The sequence below is a fragment of the Crinia signifera genome, chromosome 19, assembly GCF_055691185.1.
Source record: "Crinia signifera chromosome 19, ASM5569118v1, whole genome shotgun sequence".
NCBI classification, from domain to species: Eukaryota; Metazoa; Chordata; class Amphibia; order Anura; family Myobatrachidae; genus Crinia; species Crinia signifera.
In genome coordinates this window covers 83,806,772-83,821,655 of record NC_139226.1, presented here as the reverse complement: position 1 = coordinate 83,821,655, position 14,884 = coordinate 83,806,772, and the positions used below count along the sequence as shown (strand labels likewise).

At 48.4% G+C, this 14,884-nt stretch overlaps 1 protein-coding gene across 4 annotated transcripts in view; it reads left to right on the top strand.

The window, feature by feature from the left end:
- Positions 1–14,884, top strand: part of KIRREL3 (kirre like nephrin family adhesion molecule 3) — a 603,038-nt gene that overhangs the window by 541,764 nt on the left and 46,390 nt on the right. For all 4 annotated transcript variants that reach the window (XM_083162831.1, XM_083162830.1, XM_083162832.1 and 1 more), the window contains 2 exons: positions 1–127; positions 11,781–11,881. In XM_083162831.1, coding sequence (XP_083018957.1) covers positions 1–127; positions 11,781–11,881 — 228 coding nt within the window. The remainder of the gene's footprint in view (positions 128–11,780; positions 11,882–14,884) is intronic.

Sequence of the window (14,884 nt, the reverse complement as noted above, 5' to 3'; positions counted from 1 at the left end):
GTTCTGAGCAATGAAAATTCCCTGACAATAAAAAATGTCCGGCAGGAGGATGCTGGGAAATACGTCTGTCGGGCGGTCGTACCCCGGGTGGGTGCCGGTGAGAGAGAAATCACTCTGACAGTAAATGGTAAGAAGCTTTCACTAGATGTCTCCACATGTACCGTGCACTGAGTTAATTATAGAGATCCCTACATGGCTGATGCCAGATTGTATGGCACTCAGGTGAGAACTGGACAGGATGTGTGATCCCAGAGATGCTAGCAGGGTGTTAATAGGCTGTGACAGACTGACAGTGCTACGATGCTGCACTAAACTCTTCATTGGAATGATTTACTAAACCGAGAGGGAATAAAGGAGAACTCCACCTAAACAGGAGATTCAGATTCACCTTCCACAGGGAACTCACAGGATGTGCCGGGTTCCTCGCTGGCCCTCACAGGCCCTCGTGCTGCATCCTAAATGTACAATACAACCCCAGCAAGGGACCTGGGAGAGCGAGTAGTAGGGTGGCGCTGGAGCTCGGAGAGGGAGCATGAGGGCAGCGCGGGAGATGGGAGCTTGGAGAGGGAGCAGGAAGGCAGTGAGGGAGATGGGAGTAGGAGAGCAGCGCAGGAGTTGGTAGAATGAGCAGTAGGGCAGCGCGGGAGCTTGGAAAGTGAGCAGGAGGGCAGCACGGGAGGAGGGAGAGCGAGCAGGAGGGCAAAGCAGAAGCTGGGAGAGTGGGCAGGAGGGCAGTGCGGGAATAGGGAGGGCAGAGCGGGAGCTGGGAGCGCGAGCAGGAGGGCAGCGAGGGAGCTGGGAGAACAAGCAGGAGGGCAGCGCGGTAGCTGGGAGAGCAAGCAGGAGGGCAGCATGGTAGCTGGCAAGCGAGCAGGAGCGTAGCATGGGAAGAGTGAGCAGGAGCGCAGCGTGGGAGATGGGAGAGTGAGCAGGAGGGCAGCGCAGGAGCTGGGAGAGCGAGTGGGAGGGCAGTGCGGGTGCTGGGAGAGCTAGCAGGAAGGCAGCACTGGAGCAGGGAGAGCAAGCAGGAGGGAAGATCTAGGAGAGCAAGCAGGAGGGCAGTGCAGGAGCTGGGAGAGCAAGCATGAGTGCAGCGTGGGATCTGGGAGAGCAAGCAGGAGGGCAGAGCTGGAGCTGGGAGAGCAGTGTGGGAGCTGGGAGAGCAGTGGGGGAGCTGGGAGAGCGAGCAGGAGGGTAGAGATGGAGCTGGGAGGGCAAGCAGGAGTGTAAAGTCCACAGGGCGGCTAGGGTCTTTTACTCCAGGGTACTGAACGGCAATCAGTGAACATAGAGTTGAACAAGCGGGTATAATTGAACAGTTGTAGTTTTTTATTGCTCACTCTAACAAAGGGAATATCACAGCTTCTGGATGACAATTTACTGCGATTACAAGATCAATGGTACAATGCACGGAAATCAATAGTAAGCAGGGCAGGTTAGGAGAAGAGTGTTTACAACCTTGCCCACACAACTAACGAGGAGCACTTATTCTCCCCTTAGAAAAGGGACCCCCTCTGCCCCTTAGTTTTCACGGTCTTACCGGGTCCAGGATAGAACAGGACACATCGGCCCTATTTTCCTTTAGAAAAGGGAACCCCAGCCCAGGCTATTTATCCATAGGAAGGCCTGACTGACGTGTGTTCCAGGCTAGTTATCCGTAGGAAGGCCTAGTTAACATACACCCAGGCTATTTATCCGTAGGAAGGATTGATCAAAGTGAGTCCCCGGCTATTGATCCGTAGGAAGGCTTGGCTGTCCGTTAGAGACACCTTTCCCATCGAGTTGTACATTAATTCCTGTGCACAGGCCGAGTCCTAGATTTGGGTACAGTAATCAGGTACCGGTACCTTCTGGTCACACCATGTTAGGTATTGTATACACGTTGGTTATTGCGATAAGTGAAGTTGTTTGCTTGGTACGTTAAAGGTAACGATATTGTTGGTTAACCCTATACTAGTTTTCCTGGGATATGCTTAAGTGTATGCATTTGTACAGGTTATTAATAATTATTTTCTGACTAGAAACTATAAGCCAGTTCTCATAAATTTAACCACTGGGTCTTCTATAAGTCCTGTGCCTTTATTATTATTATACACATTGTTATCCATTCACCGTTAAGAATTGTAGTGCATCGGAAGAACTATACATATTGGGGTCTGTAATAAGGTGGGACCCAGACAGTAATAATACTGGACCACCAGATATAATAATATGTACAAGCTGGCCATAACAGACCCCTGTGTATTACTAGCTATACTGATCTCCCAGCGCCATATATTGTTTGCATGCAGGGATGGGGGGTCAGGGAGTGCAGTAATGGGGGGGGGGGGGGCATTAGTCATGTCTAATAGCCCTTCAACACTGAATAACTAGTGTCGCTGTACTTCCCAGACAGCCTTGTGCAGCAAATGACCATTTGCCTGCGTACGCCAAGTGCCGCGTAAATCCACTTTATGTGTTTATCTCTTACGGTAAAGCCGAGAGGCAGATTTAGCATTTTAATATTAGAAATGTGTTTGTCCCGATTAAATAGCCGGAATAACAATTTCTCCGGCTGCAGTTATATATTGTACTAATCATCGTCCTCTGTTAGCGATGGGCTTATTCTGCATAACGGCGATGAGGCACTGAGATATGGTCACATCCTCGTCATCAGCCAGAGCTGGCCATGCTGCCTCTACCTTGCTTCCAGCCGCTGCCTGCTCTGACACGCCATCATTCAGCATAAGCAGATCACAACGGCACATACTGCAGCAGTGAGGGGCAGATATTGGGAGGGACCAGCCCACTGTTGCAGTCAATCTCTGGGAATATCTGATGAGTCCTATTCTGTTCACCATCTGGAGCCGTATCACCAGTCGCTCTGCGACAGTTGGTCCACGTCGTGCTCCAGCGTCTCCCACACTCACCCGCTACCCAATTCCCAACTCATTGCTGTTGCTCCTGGTCAGGTCAAAGGTCAACAGGCAAAAACTCAACTTTTCAAACTGTCAACATTGACAAAAGGTGTAAACATGGTTCGGGCCAGGTCCTTGCTCCACTGCGCTCTGCAAACGTTACCGTTCCCAGTCGCGGTCCAGTGTACTCTTTTTTTTTTTAAGCTTAAGGGGAAAAAACCCAGTCGACCTATTTACACGTCAACCTTTTTTCATGTCGACATTTTGCTTGTGTTGACTATTTGTCAATGGCAACTTTTTGTTTGTGTTAACATTTTTGTCAATTGTTGAACTTTTGGCGTCAACCTCTCAACCGGATTGGCTTCGGTTGATCGATCTACAATGTCTAGATAAGCAAAAGATCTACCCCAAAAGGTCGACATGCAATAGGTCAACAGGGTAAAAAAATGTCTTTCGTGATTTTTTTTTACCTGCTTGATCTTACTTCACCATCCATTGTTGGCATAGTGGTAGAAAAGACAGTGACCGAAGCATGACGAGCAAAGCGCTACACTTATACATGTACACTTATATGCTGTCCATGTCAACATATGTCACGAAGAAGCCTAAAAACACGAAGAACTCATGATGACCATGTATATGTCAATCATAAGCTTGTGTCGACCTTTTGTCAAACCTGAAATACTCATGTAGACCATGTCTAGGCCGTCCATAAGCGTGTGTCGACCTTTTGTCAAGGTGTCGACCTACAGTACAGTAGTCATTATCTACCCAGTGACTACATACCCGCTGTTCAGTGCTAAAGTACAGTAAGTGACCTTGGGCGTTGTGAAGTGCCCAGACATGAATAGTTGCTGCGGGCAGCCAGGCTGACATTCGGCATCCGGCTAATTCCCCAGATCACAGTTGGTCTCCTGTCCCTAAATAACACACACACTGAGATAATGCAATAAGGAGATACGCCGGTGGCATCACACAGTGCCGGCATGAGGAATGCACCATTTGGCTTTATCTTGCCGTGCCTTGCAAAGTGATATTGTTTTCCTTCCCCTCGCGCTCCCTTATCGACAGCAGGAGTTTAATTACAATTAAATAGCTAGCACAAAACAAAAGCAGCAGCAAGAAAACAACACAGACAGGGAGAGAGATTGCTGGGAATTTAGGATGAAATCATGCATCGTATAACAAGCACGCTGTCATCTGTGGGGCGGCTTCATGTGCAAGATGCTGGCTGCACCTGTGCCCACGTTACGGAGTATGCCCCGCTTACACCCTTATAGGTAACCTGAGAAAAGTTCGGGGAGGTTATAAAAGAAATCTGCATTTCCGGGCACTGGTTCTGTTCTTCCTGGACTGGGCTGTAATATGCTCCCAAGGCCCTGGGAACTGTGACCTTGTAATAACCTTCCTTCTATGGAGAACAGTATTCTGGGTTCCTTCTCCTATATGGAAAAACTTTTTCCTTCTCCAGTAACCCAATGAGGACCATTTTTTACATCTAGGGACACCTCAAATCAGAGCGGTCTTATAAGCGGTAATGAAGGTGCGTCACCAGATGAGTAAAAAGTGGCTGCGCAAACATTAGCGGTGCTCATGCTCCCAGAAAGCTGGCTCCTCTGCTCACCCCCTGCACGCCCGGGGCCTAATTCAGAATGGATCGCTAATCAGAATTTGCCGATTGACTGACATGAAGCCGATGTTTAGGAGCAGTTTTCGGGTGGGTCTCTGATGTCAGTGATGACCGCTTCCAGCCTGGTTCTTGAGCAGATTAGGCCCCAGACTGTGGCGATGGGAAAAACCTTGCGATGGTTCAGTTTTTGAGCACCGTAAATAGCATACAGCGCTATTTACGATGCATTTGCAATTTTGCAAAGCCTTATGTTGTACCCAGCATGCCGACATAGCACTAATAGATCAGCCAGTCTTCATGAACACGCAGTCCCTGCATGGTTCTGCCGACATATGATAAATCCAGATAGTGGCACAGCAGAAGCGCACATGATACTTCCCAGACCTCAGGTTGTACCCTGTGTTATCTCGTACCACCCGTCTCATTGAACAGCAGCGTGGCAGAAAAGATGGAGGCGCCACGCACCAGCGGACACACAAGAAACAACAAAAACTCAGTTTATTTTGGAAAGCAGAACCTGGAATATTATCCCCCACCCCTCCCCTTTCCAAAAACCAAGCAGGGACCTCCAGTTCTATCATCCATGGTATTGTAATTTCTGAGAATCAGCGCTACACCATATGCCACCAACGCTGCTCAGCTGGGCATTGCCGAGCAGTGAGCCTGGCAGGGCAGTGCTGGTAACAGCTGTGTTGTTAAAAATGCATAGGTGAGCTTCGAGAGAGAGGCGCCGCAATGCTCTGCACGCGGAGCCCACCCACTCAGCCAGCCACAGATCTGGGACTCCGATATTTGTGCTTGTAGTAATGAAAAGCTTTCATTAATTGTAGCAGAGAATTGGGGTCTCCTGTTACTTTTCTCTCTCACACAAACACACACAACACGAAGATGGGAGTTCTGTTTTCACATGGGAAGTTGCTATGGGCAACCAATCCGAATTTTACTTCTTATTTATTTTGCATCTTCTAGTTAGTATCCGATTGGTTGCCCATAGCAACATCCCATCTTACATAGAACGGTTGCATTATAGCCCAGATACAGCAGCTCACTGTCCCTATAACACACACACTGGATTATTAACATATAGAAAAAATATATAAACTCCACACGGGTGAAACATTGGTCTGAAATTGAGTTCATGGCCTCAGGGCTGTGAGGCAATAGTGCTAACCACTCCGCCAACCTGTGACTGCTATGTTCTATGCTAATAACATATAATATATCGGAGCGCGGAACAGCTAGCTGAGAAACCAACAGATGAAGCCAGGCGTAGACCCCAACAGGGCAGTATTCCTAGCAGCCGCGTTTTTATATGAAATGGAAAAATATTTCCCAAACACAGCGACTGCTGGGTGTGGTGTGTTCTCCTGACAGTCATTAGACAGACATTAGACAGACGGAAGTCAGACTGCCGGGAGTTCGACAGGAGGGGGGAGCGCTACGAAGCCCCTTGCTGACTCGGTGGTTCGCTGAGCTCGCCACAGGTTCTATTCTCCCTCTGGGGGGGCATGGCCCCCCACAAAGGAGAATAGCCCCTGTAAGTTGGGATCCTGACTGACGGGAGGTCATCTGACACCAGCGACTGCTGGCCTCTAGTTAGATGGCGTTATCAGATACGTGTGCCCTACACCTGCCAGGTAAGTGCTGCTCCTGTTGTCTCTCCCCCACATCCTCATGCGTGCATTTGGTGGAAGCAATAAGAACCCATTACACTCGCTGAATGCGCACCACCCTGACTCCCGTAAAGTGTGAGCGGACCCCCCATGTTGCAGTCTGGATGATCAGATAAGTTCTCCTTATGCAGGATAGGGTGACGTTCTCGGATAATAAAATGTAAGCATTAGACCACACCTGAGATCCATAACACTGCAGCTTGGAACAGACAGAGACCTGGGCTCTCAACTAGCTAAGAGGAACCCGCTGGCCTTCAGCTTTGTTCCTCTATAATGACCTGCAACGGACCATATTACCCTCCATAAAGGGCAGCGACGCACTAGCGCTGCACCTCGGATGTCTATTATTGGATCTCACAATGAATTAATGCCAGGTCTCAGCGAGGTCTCGGTGTGTTACAGCTTTCTGTTTAGCGACCTTAACCACTGAGGCAGCCCTGACCGCGCACTGCATAGATGTTGGTTCAGGATGCTCACACAATACTAAGACGACGATGGTAGTGATGAAGAAGGAGACAAAAACCAACACTTGGGCTCATCACAAATGATTGGGTGTGCGGTGAATAGGTCCATCATTATTGGTGGCATACTTGCCTACTTTTGAAAACTAGTTTCAGGGAGATTACAGTTGGTAGTAGAATTTTGCTCAGCTCCGCCTTGAGGGGGTGTGTCATGCTTCACCCAAAGGGCGTGACTAGTTCCATATATGGAGAGATTGTGAACGTGGCACCTAGAAGCGTGGGTGTGCACTGCTGCATCTGAGAGGAATCTTTTAGAATGACTTATATCCAAATGTAGATGAGCCCCAAATCTCTTATTCCTTTTTTCCCAAAAAAATGTAACAGTGTAATGTGGGCTAGGTGAAATGAGGGAAATTGCTAGACTAATGAGGGAGAGAGGAAGATTGCTCTTATTTCAGGGAGTCTCCTGCAGAATGCAGGATGGTAGGCAGCTATGTATTGGTGGACATGGTCAAAGGTCAACACAAGCAAAAGGTAGACATGGAAAAAGGTCAACGTGAGTTTTTCATGAGTTTTTTCTAAAACTGACTTGTTCATACTTGTACAATAGTGAGCCATGCGAGGGGACGGGGTACACTAATACTGGTATGGGTCATTGGATAGACACCAACTAGGTCGACAAGTATTAGATCAACACCACTAGGTCAACATGCATGTAGGTCGACATGACTGAATGTCGACATGGCTTTGGTCAACAGGGTCATAAGGTCGGCACAAGCATTAAGTCAACAGTCAAAAAGTCGACATGGGGCTTTTCTCTATTTCTTTGTCCCGGATGTCGATACAGTCGACATGGGTGCTGAAACGTAGCACCACGTCTCTTCGCATGGCTCGCTACTCTTTCTCCCACTATGCCCTACTAGATTGTAGGGCAAGCAATACCGCCTGTCGGCTAAAAAAAAAAAGAAAAACCTCATGACGACCTTTTGATTGTCGACCTAATGCTTAGGTCAACATTAATGACCCTGTCGACCTAACCCCATGTCGACCTTCAGTCATGTTGACCTAATGCTTGTAGACCTAGTGACCATATCTCGCTAATACAGTGTCCATGTTGACCTATGTTGACATTGACACAATGTGGACCGTTCCCCGTGTTGACATTTTGCTAGTGTCCACATTTTGCCTGTCAACCAATAGCAGTCGATCTATTGACTGTCAGCCTAACACTGTCGGCCAAAGGATTCACACCCAAAAATATATCTAGATAAATATAGATATATACTGTGTATATATATATATATATATATATATATATATATATATATATACATATATATATATATAGACTGTCCTGGGACGGCACTCCACACCGGTTGCAGCGGTACTTCTCCCACCTAGGGAGTCAGCAATCAATCTGGTGCCCTCCAGGCTGACAAGCTGTCAGATATGTAGACGGACGTGGGGGCGGCGGCACTCGGAAATAAAACACAGCAGGCAATTTGTTCCTGACGTTTCGAGACCTCTAGGTCCCTTTATCAAAGGTGCATGTTCTCACATGCACCTTTGATAAAGGGACCTAGAGGTCTCGAAACGTCAGGAACAAATTGCCTGCTGTGTTTTATTTCTGAGTGCCGCCGCCCCCACGTCCGTCTATATATATATATATATATATATATATATATATATATATATATATGAAACTGGGGAGGGCAGCCAATAAATGCAGCATCAGGCAGATACAGATGTAGCCATGCTCCTTGTCGCAACATATGTAGCAGTTTGCATGATTCTGTCGCCACGTGCATGCCTGCGTCTATTTCGCTGCTGCTCGTAGTAATCAGCAGCACGGCGATGTCACAGCATGGAAATTCCACGATGCGGATGCAATTTTAGCGAGCCAAACGGGAACAATGCTGGTGATCCGGCAACCAGGGCCACCGAGAGGGGAGGGAGGGGAGGGCGGTGGGTACTAATTATCTGAGCCGGGCTTGCCTGGTCCGACCCCCACACCTTCCTCCTCCGTCCCTTCCAGGCAGCAGACACCTACTGACAGCAGGCTCAGTGTGAGCATCTCACTGACAGCTTGCAAGCTCATGCTGAGCCTGCAGTCACCACAGCGCATGTAGGTGTGTGCTGCTGCTACTGCTGAGTTGGGGGGGGGGCAAACGGGGGGGGGGGGGCAAACCCCCCCCCCCCCACACACACACACCCCCCTTCCTGACTTTACAGTGTTTTGTTCACCCACCTTAAACATTTTGGGGACATGGTCTAAACACAGCAGGTGGCCACGCCTCCCGCTATTAAGCCATACCTCCCAACTGTCACGATTTCCGCGGGAACGTCCCGATATTCGGGGACGTTCCCGCGTCCCGCCCGGGCCGCCATTGTCTCCCGGTGGGGGGGACAGTTGGGAGCCCCCCCCAGCTTGCCGAGAATAGACGCTGTGTGCGCATGCGCACAGCATCTATTCAGCGCCGACGAGCGGCGAAAACGGGGCGTGGCCGGAGTTCGCGTCACCTGTGAGGCCACGCCCCTTTTCGCGAGACCACGCCCCCTTTTCAGGAGCGCACGCGGCTTCGCCGCGCGAACGTCCCGACCTCCCAACTTCAAAAGTTGGGAGGTATGATTAAGCTACGCCCCCATCATTTTTTACTGGGACCCGGCATACCTCTCGGCGGCCCTGCCGGCAACAGTTAGCGCGGCTACATCTGTTTATAACCTGTACAGACAGAAGCATGAAATGTAGAGAGCTTTATAGGACTGTATTGGCACAGCGGGTGATAAGGTGCATGAGCTTGGTGACGCGTTTCACCAGTCTACTGCCCACTTCTTCCGACAGTTTAGGTGTATAGCTGCAATCCTAATAAACAGGCATTTTTGTCCTTGCAACATCTATCTTATTCTGGGCAGGGAATTTTAGCTCTCACATGTATCCGCTGACTCTGTAGCCCCTCAACAAATCAGCTTCTATCATTTCCTCACTCAATCTAAGAAATGAGAGCAGTTGATCAGTTGCTATGGGTAACGCAGAGCATCGATACTAGTACCAGCCGCACGTTCATCATAATGGATTCTAGTTCTCCACCTTCCTCCATACACGGAGACTGTACAGTTAAATATGGAATACCCAGCAGTAAATTAAACTCCTTACTGACAGAGTAATGGCTGGAGGGTTCTGGGAGAATGCAAAGATAAACCCACAGTCCGCCGAGACCCACTCTTCAGTTGCGAGGTGACATAAGGAATTAAATGAATTAAGATGTATTACATCAATATAATAATAGCAGTCTCCTGTATCTGCGCACTACATAAGGATGCTAAGCAGGGACCCCTGAGATGGCTATATACTGCCAAACCTAGAACAATGAGGAATATTCCTGGTACAGCTGTGGAACTGATCAGGAGCCAGCATTGATGCAAGCCTGAGATCACAGCTCCCCCTGCTGTCCGTTTGAAGGTAGCACTCTGAAACTTTAGGTGCTGCTTTTCCCCCCATTGTCACGTTTTCTTCTGCAGAGATTTCCTGGGACTTTATGACTCAATTTCCACGCTTTCCTTAGCTCAGTATGCCGATAAGACACAGACGCAGCTGGCTGGAGCTTGCTTTATTTTTATCATTATTTTTGTTTTCCTGCCTCCCGTGCCCTCAGGATTTGTAAATGAAACAGGCTTCCATTGTGCTGATGGTAATACTTTTGTGATACTGAATATTTAGTGCCTAATTCAGCATCAGTTGTTGCTCCCTCTAGCATGCTGGGCCCCTCTCTGCAATGCATTACAGAAATGCAAGCACTTTGGAGGGCTACCAGGCACTTATATAACTAGGGTAGCCCGGTAGCCCCCTACCTGGCTTGCACCAAGCCGGCTCTTAGCAGTTATGAGTGAGGTCATGCAGCCGCTGTGAACCACCCCCAAAATGGTCTAGACCTAGCCCACATGTTGCCGTGAATTCTGCACTTTGGGGTAAATTTACTAAGATGGGAGTTCTATTTCAGATGGAATGATGCTATGGACAACCAATCAGATTAGGGTGTGGTATAAATGACCGACAGTCGGGATTCCGACAGTCATTTCTCCGACGTCGGAATCCCGACTGCACAGCGGGGGGAGCGCAATGAAGACCCTTGCGGGCTCGCTGCGCTCGCCACACTGCGGGCACGGTGGCAAGCTGCGCTCGCAACCTATTTGATTCTCCCTCTATGGGGGTCGTTGACCCCCACGAGGGAGCAGTCGGGATTCCGACGTCGGAGGAATGACTGTCGGAATCTCGACTGTCGGGGAGCCGTCTGGTACCCTCAGAATCTACTTCTTATTTATTTAGCACCTTCTAGAAAATAATAGACAGAAGCTTGGTTGCCCCTAGCAACATCCCATCTGAAATAGAACTCCCATCTTAGTAAATTTCCCCCTTAGTGTCTCCATCTGAATTAGGTCTATACTCCACTAATCTGAAGATTGGGAGCCATAGACACACTTATGTGCCACATTCTGTGGTGAAGCTCATATCTCTTACCGATCTGTGCCCATGGCATTATAAGTAACAGTGCCACCAAAAGTTTATTTGGAAGGTCATAAGGTCATTGAGAAGAATGACAGTTAGCAGACATTGTGATCCACCTTCCTGTCCCCATCTCTGTAGCGGTACGGGTGAGCAGCGGCTAAAGCAATATTAGTGCCAAGTCATCACATCGCTTTGGTGGTAGCAGATTCTGGGAGGCAATGGAGTCATCTGCCGCCGGGCTCCTGCTCCCAAATGGGCACCTCTTCTCCCCTGTTAATTGGAATCAGTTAATTGAACGCCGTTGATATTGCTTCTGTGGCTGACTCCTCCTCCTAGCAGGACCATAGACAAGTCACACTTTCTCATACATAACATACATACATATTTATACTGTATATGGTGGTCTGTGGCGGCACCAATATTTATCTTGCCTCCGGGCAATGGGTACAAACTTACGCCACTGCGTGTTCGGATTGTACAAAGGGTATATGAGATTTCAGGTGAGAAGATTAGGGTGCGCTCAGTTCCACAACATTCTATTTAGAACAAGAAAAACATGAAAAAACTAAGTGTTTCCTATTTCTAGTGCTCTAATGGATCTGTTCTGTGTTCTAGGTCCTCCGATCATCTCCAGCACACAGACACAGCATGCCCTGCATGGAGAGAAGGGGCAAATCAAGTGTTTCATCCGCAGCACTCCTCCACCGGACAGGATAGTAAGTACTAACCAGTACCTGGTGCTGGTAGAACCTTATTCTACATACAGTATTAGGACTGATTGTTTTCTGTCCACAGCTGTATAGCACATTGCTAGCAATCTCATAGATCACTGAACTGGGGAGTAGCTTCCAGTCCTGACACTGTTTACAGCAGCAGTGTCCGTCAGACCTGTAGACAGGGCCTTCTTAATGTACAGGCAGACCAGGGAGTTGCCCATGACTAGGGGCCCAGTGTATCTCATTGCCCAGGGCTGACAGTGCTAGAAGTAGTAGTAGTAGTATGTTTATTTATAAGGCGCCACAAAGGTGCTATTAAGATAACCCTGCCATATTTAGATGAGATTGGAACAGATGGTAGTGTCCCCAAAAAGTTGCAAATGCCAATTCCTGTGGATGAGGGTGAGTAAGAACTTCCCACCTCTCTCGTTTTCCTACTGGAAGCAGCCACACAATTAACAAGGCCCAAGGCTCAGCCCTACTATACAGTATGTGCTGCTTCTTAGCTCCGGACAAACACACTCACCCAATATCCCGCCAGCACAACCGAGAATTTGCTGTTTATGAAATATAATATTTTGCCACTTTTCAGCTCCAAAATCTGTGAAGGAATCCAATGTGAGGGTACACCCGGAACCAGGCGGCCAGGCACCATCCTCCCAGCTAAACCAATCCCAGTTAACCTTAAGCATCTGTAATTCTGCCTCTTCATGTATGCTGTGCTAGATGCCTACTAATCAGTTGCCTACCCTCCTGCATTCTGCAGGAGACTCCCTGAAATAGCAGCAATCTCCCTCTCTCCCTCATTAGTCTAGCAATCTCCCTCATTTCACTTAGCTCACATTACACTGTTACAGTTTTGGGGAAAAAAGGAATGAGAGACAGATACATTTACACTGAATAATCAGCACCATTTCCCAGCACTTTAACATGTATAGTAGCTCTTACTAACTAACCACGCTTCTAGGTGCCACTTTCACAATCTCTCCATATATGGAACTAGACACGCCCTTTGGGTGGAGCATAACACACCCCCTTAATGGGGTGTTTTGCAAAATACTACTACCAACTATAATCTCCCTGAAACTAGTTTTCAAAAGTAGGTTGTTATAGCATCATGTATCAATATTAGGGTTGTAACTGTCGCATTGTCAGGATCTGCAACTTCCTTTCTTTAATTAAGAACTTGCCAGCAAACGCCACCACAGTCAAATCATACCTCCCAACTGTCACGATTCCGTCGGGACAGTCCCGATTTTCGGGTCCTGTCCCGACGTCCCACCCGCGGCAGGCATTGTCCCGCTGCGGGGGGGTGGCAGTTGGGAGACCCCCCAATGTAGTAGAATAGACGCTGTGCGCATGCGCACAGCGTCTATTCTCGTATGAAAATGAGGTCGCGGCTAATTAGCATAAGCCGCGCCCTCATTTGCATACGCCACGCCCCCTTTTCGGGCGCGAGTGTCCCTATTCCTTAACATGAAAAGTTGGGAGGTATGGTCAAATGCTGGAATTGGATGGGCCCCTATGGCGTGAGCGCTGCTTAGTAGCCTGAAGAAGTGGGAAAGTGCACAGTTTTTGTACAATTGAGGGGTCAGGGTCAATGACCCCTGGGCACTCCCATGCTTCTGCTGAGAAGTAACATTTGCATAAAGTGTAACGATGACACGTTTAGGACCTAGAACCGTTGGTCCCCCATCAGTCAGCAATAATATATAAAGATTCCAATACACTGTATAAGCGTTCTGCAAACTGATCCTTATTTTACAAGTCATAAAGAGACATTACTTGCGAAGAGCAAAATAAATTCTGCTCCTCTGTCCGTTGTTCAAAATGATCCCAGTAGTTTCATTCTGCAATAAGTGACGCAAGTTGTTGTGTAAATATTGTATCGCAACCCCCAGTGTCGCAGGGGATACGGTCATTTGGTCTACAGCATAATGGTCAACAAGCATTGGGTCGACACCATTAGGTCGACATGCAGATAGGTTGACATGTGTCTAGGTTGTTATGGGTTAGGTCGACAGTCAAAAGGTCAACATGGGGTTTTTGACTGTTTTTTGAGCCAACATGTGCCGACAGGCGGTATTTCATGCCCTACCATCCACTAGGGCGTGGAGGGAGAATAAAATAGCGTGCTGAGCGCAGTGAGGCACCGTGCCCGAAGCATGGCGAAGGGATGCGGTGCTACGTTTGACTGTCCATGTTGACACAACATGTGCCGACAGGCGGATTTTCATGCCCTACTATCCACTGGAGCATGGAGGGAGAATAAAATAGTGTGCTCACCGAAGCATGGCGAGCGTAGCGAGCCATGTGAGGGGACACAGTGCTACGTCTCAGTGTCCATGTCGACTGTGTCAACATTTTGGTGGAAAACCAGTGAAAAACACCATGTTGACCTTTTCCATGTTGACCTTTTGCTTGTGTCGACCTTTTCACATGTCGACATAAACCCATGTCGACCTAATGCTTGTCTACCAACTTGCTGTAGACAAAATGATCCCAACCCTGTCGCAGAGAGACCTTTAATGCAAACTGACATCTGCAAAATCTTAGCAGACCCGAATGTACCCATACGGCAGAGAGCTCTCTGCTTATCTAGGGGTGGCCAAATCAGTCCTCAAGATCAACCACTGGTCCACGTATCCCAGACGACCCATCAGGTGCACAGGTGCAGTCATTACGAACTGTCAGATGTCACAGACCACCTAGCAGGTGCACAGGTGCAGTCATTACTAACTGTCACATTTCTCAAATCCTAGCTACGCCGCTGGGTGGTAGATCTTGAGGACAGGTTTGGCCACCCCTGGGAAAGATGTTCCCAATGCCTGGTACACAGCCAGCAAATACAGTCTGCAGCACCCATTCCCCAACCATTTCCCCTGTGCGCAGTTTTCCTACTCTCACAAACAACACATGGTTAATGTCTACAACACTTATTGTGGTTGAGTCAGTGCTGCAGCATCTTCACAGCATCTTGAGCACATTCCAAAAATAACACCA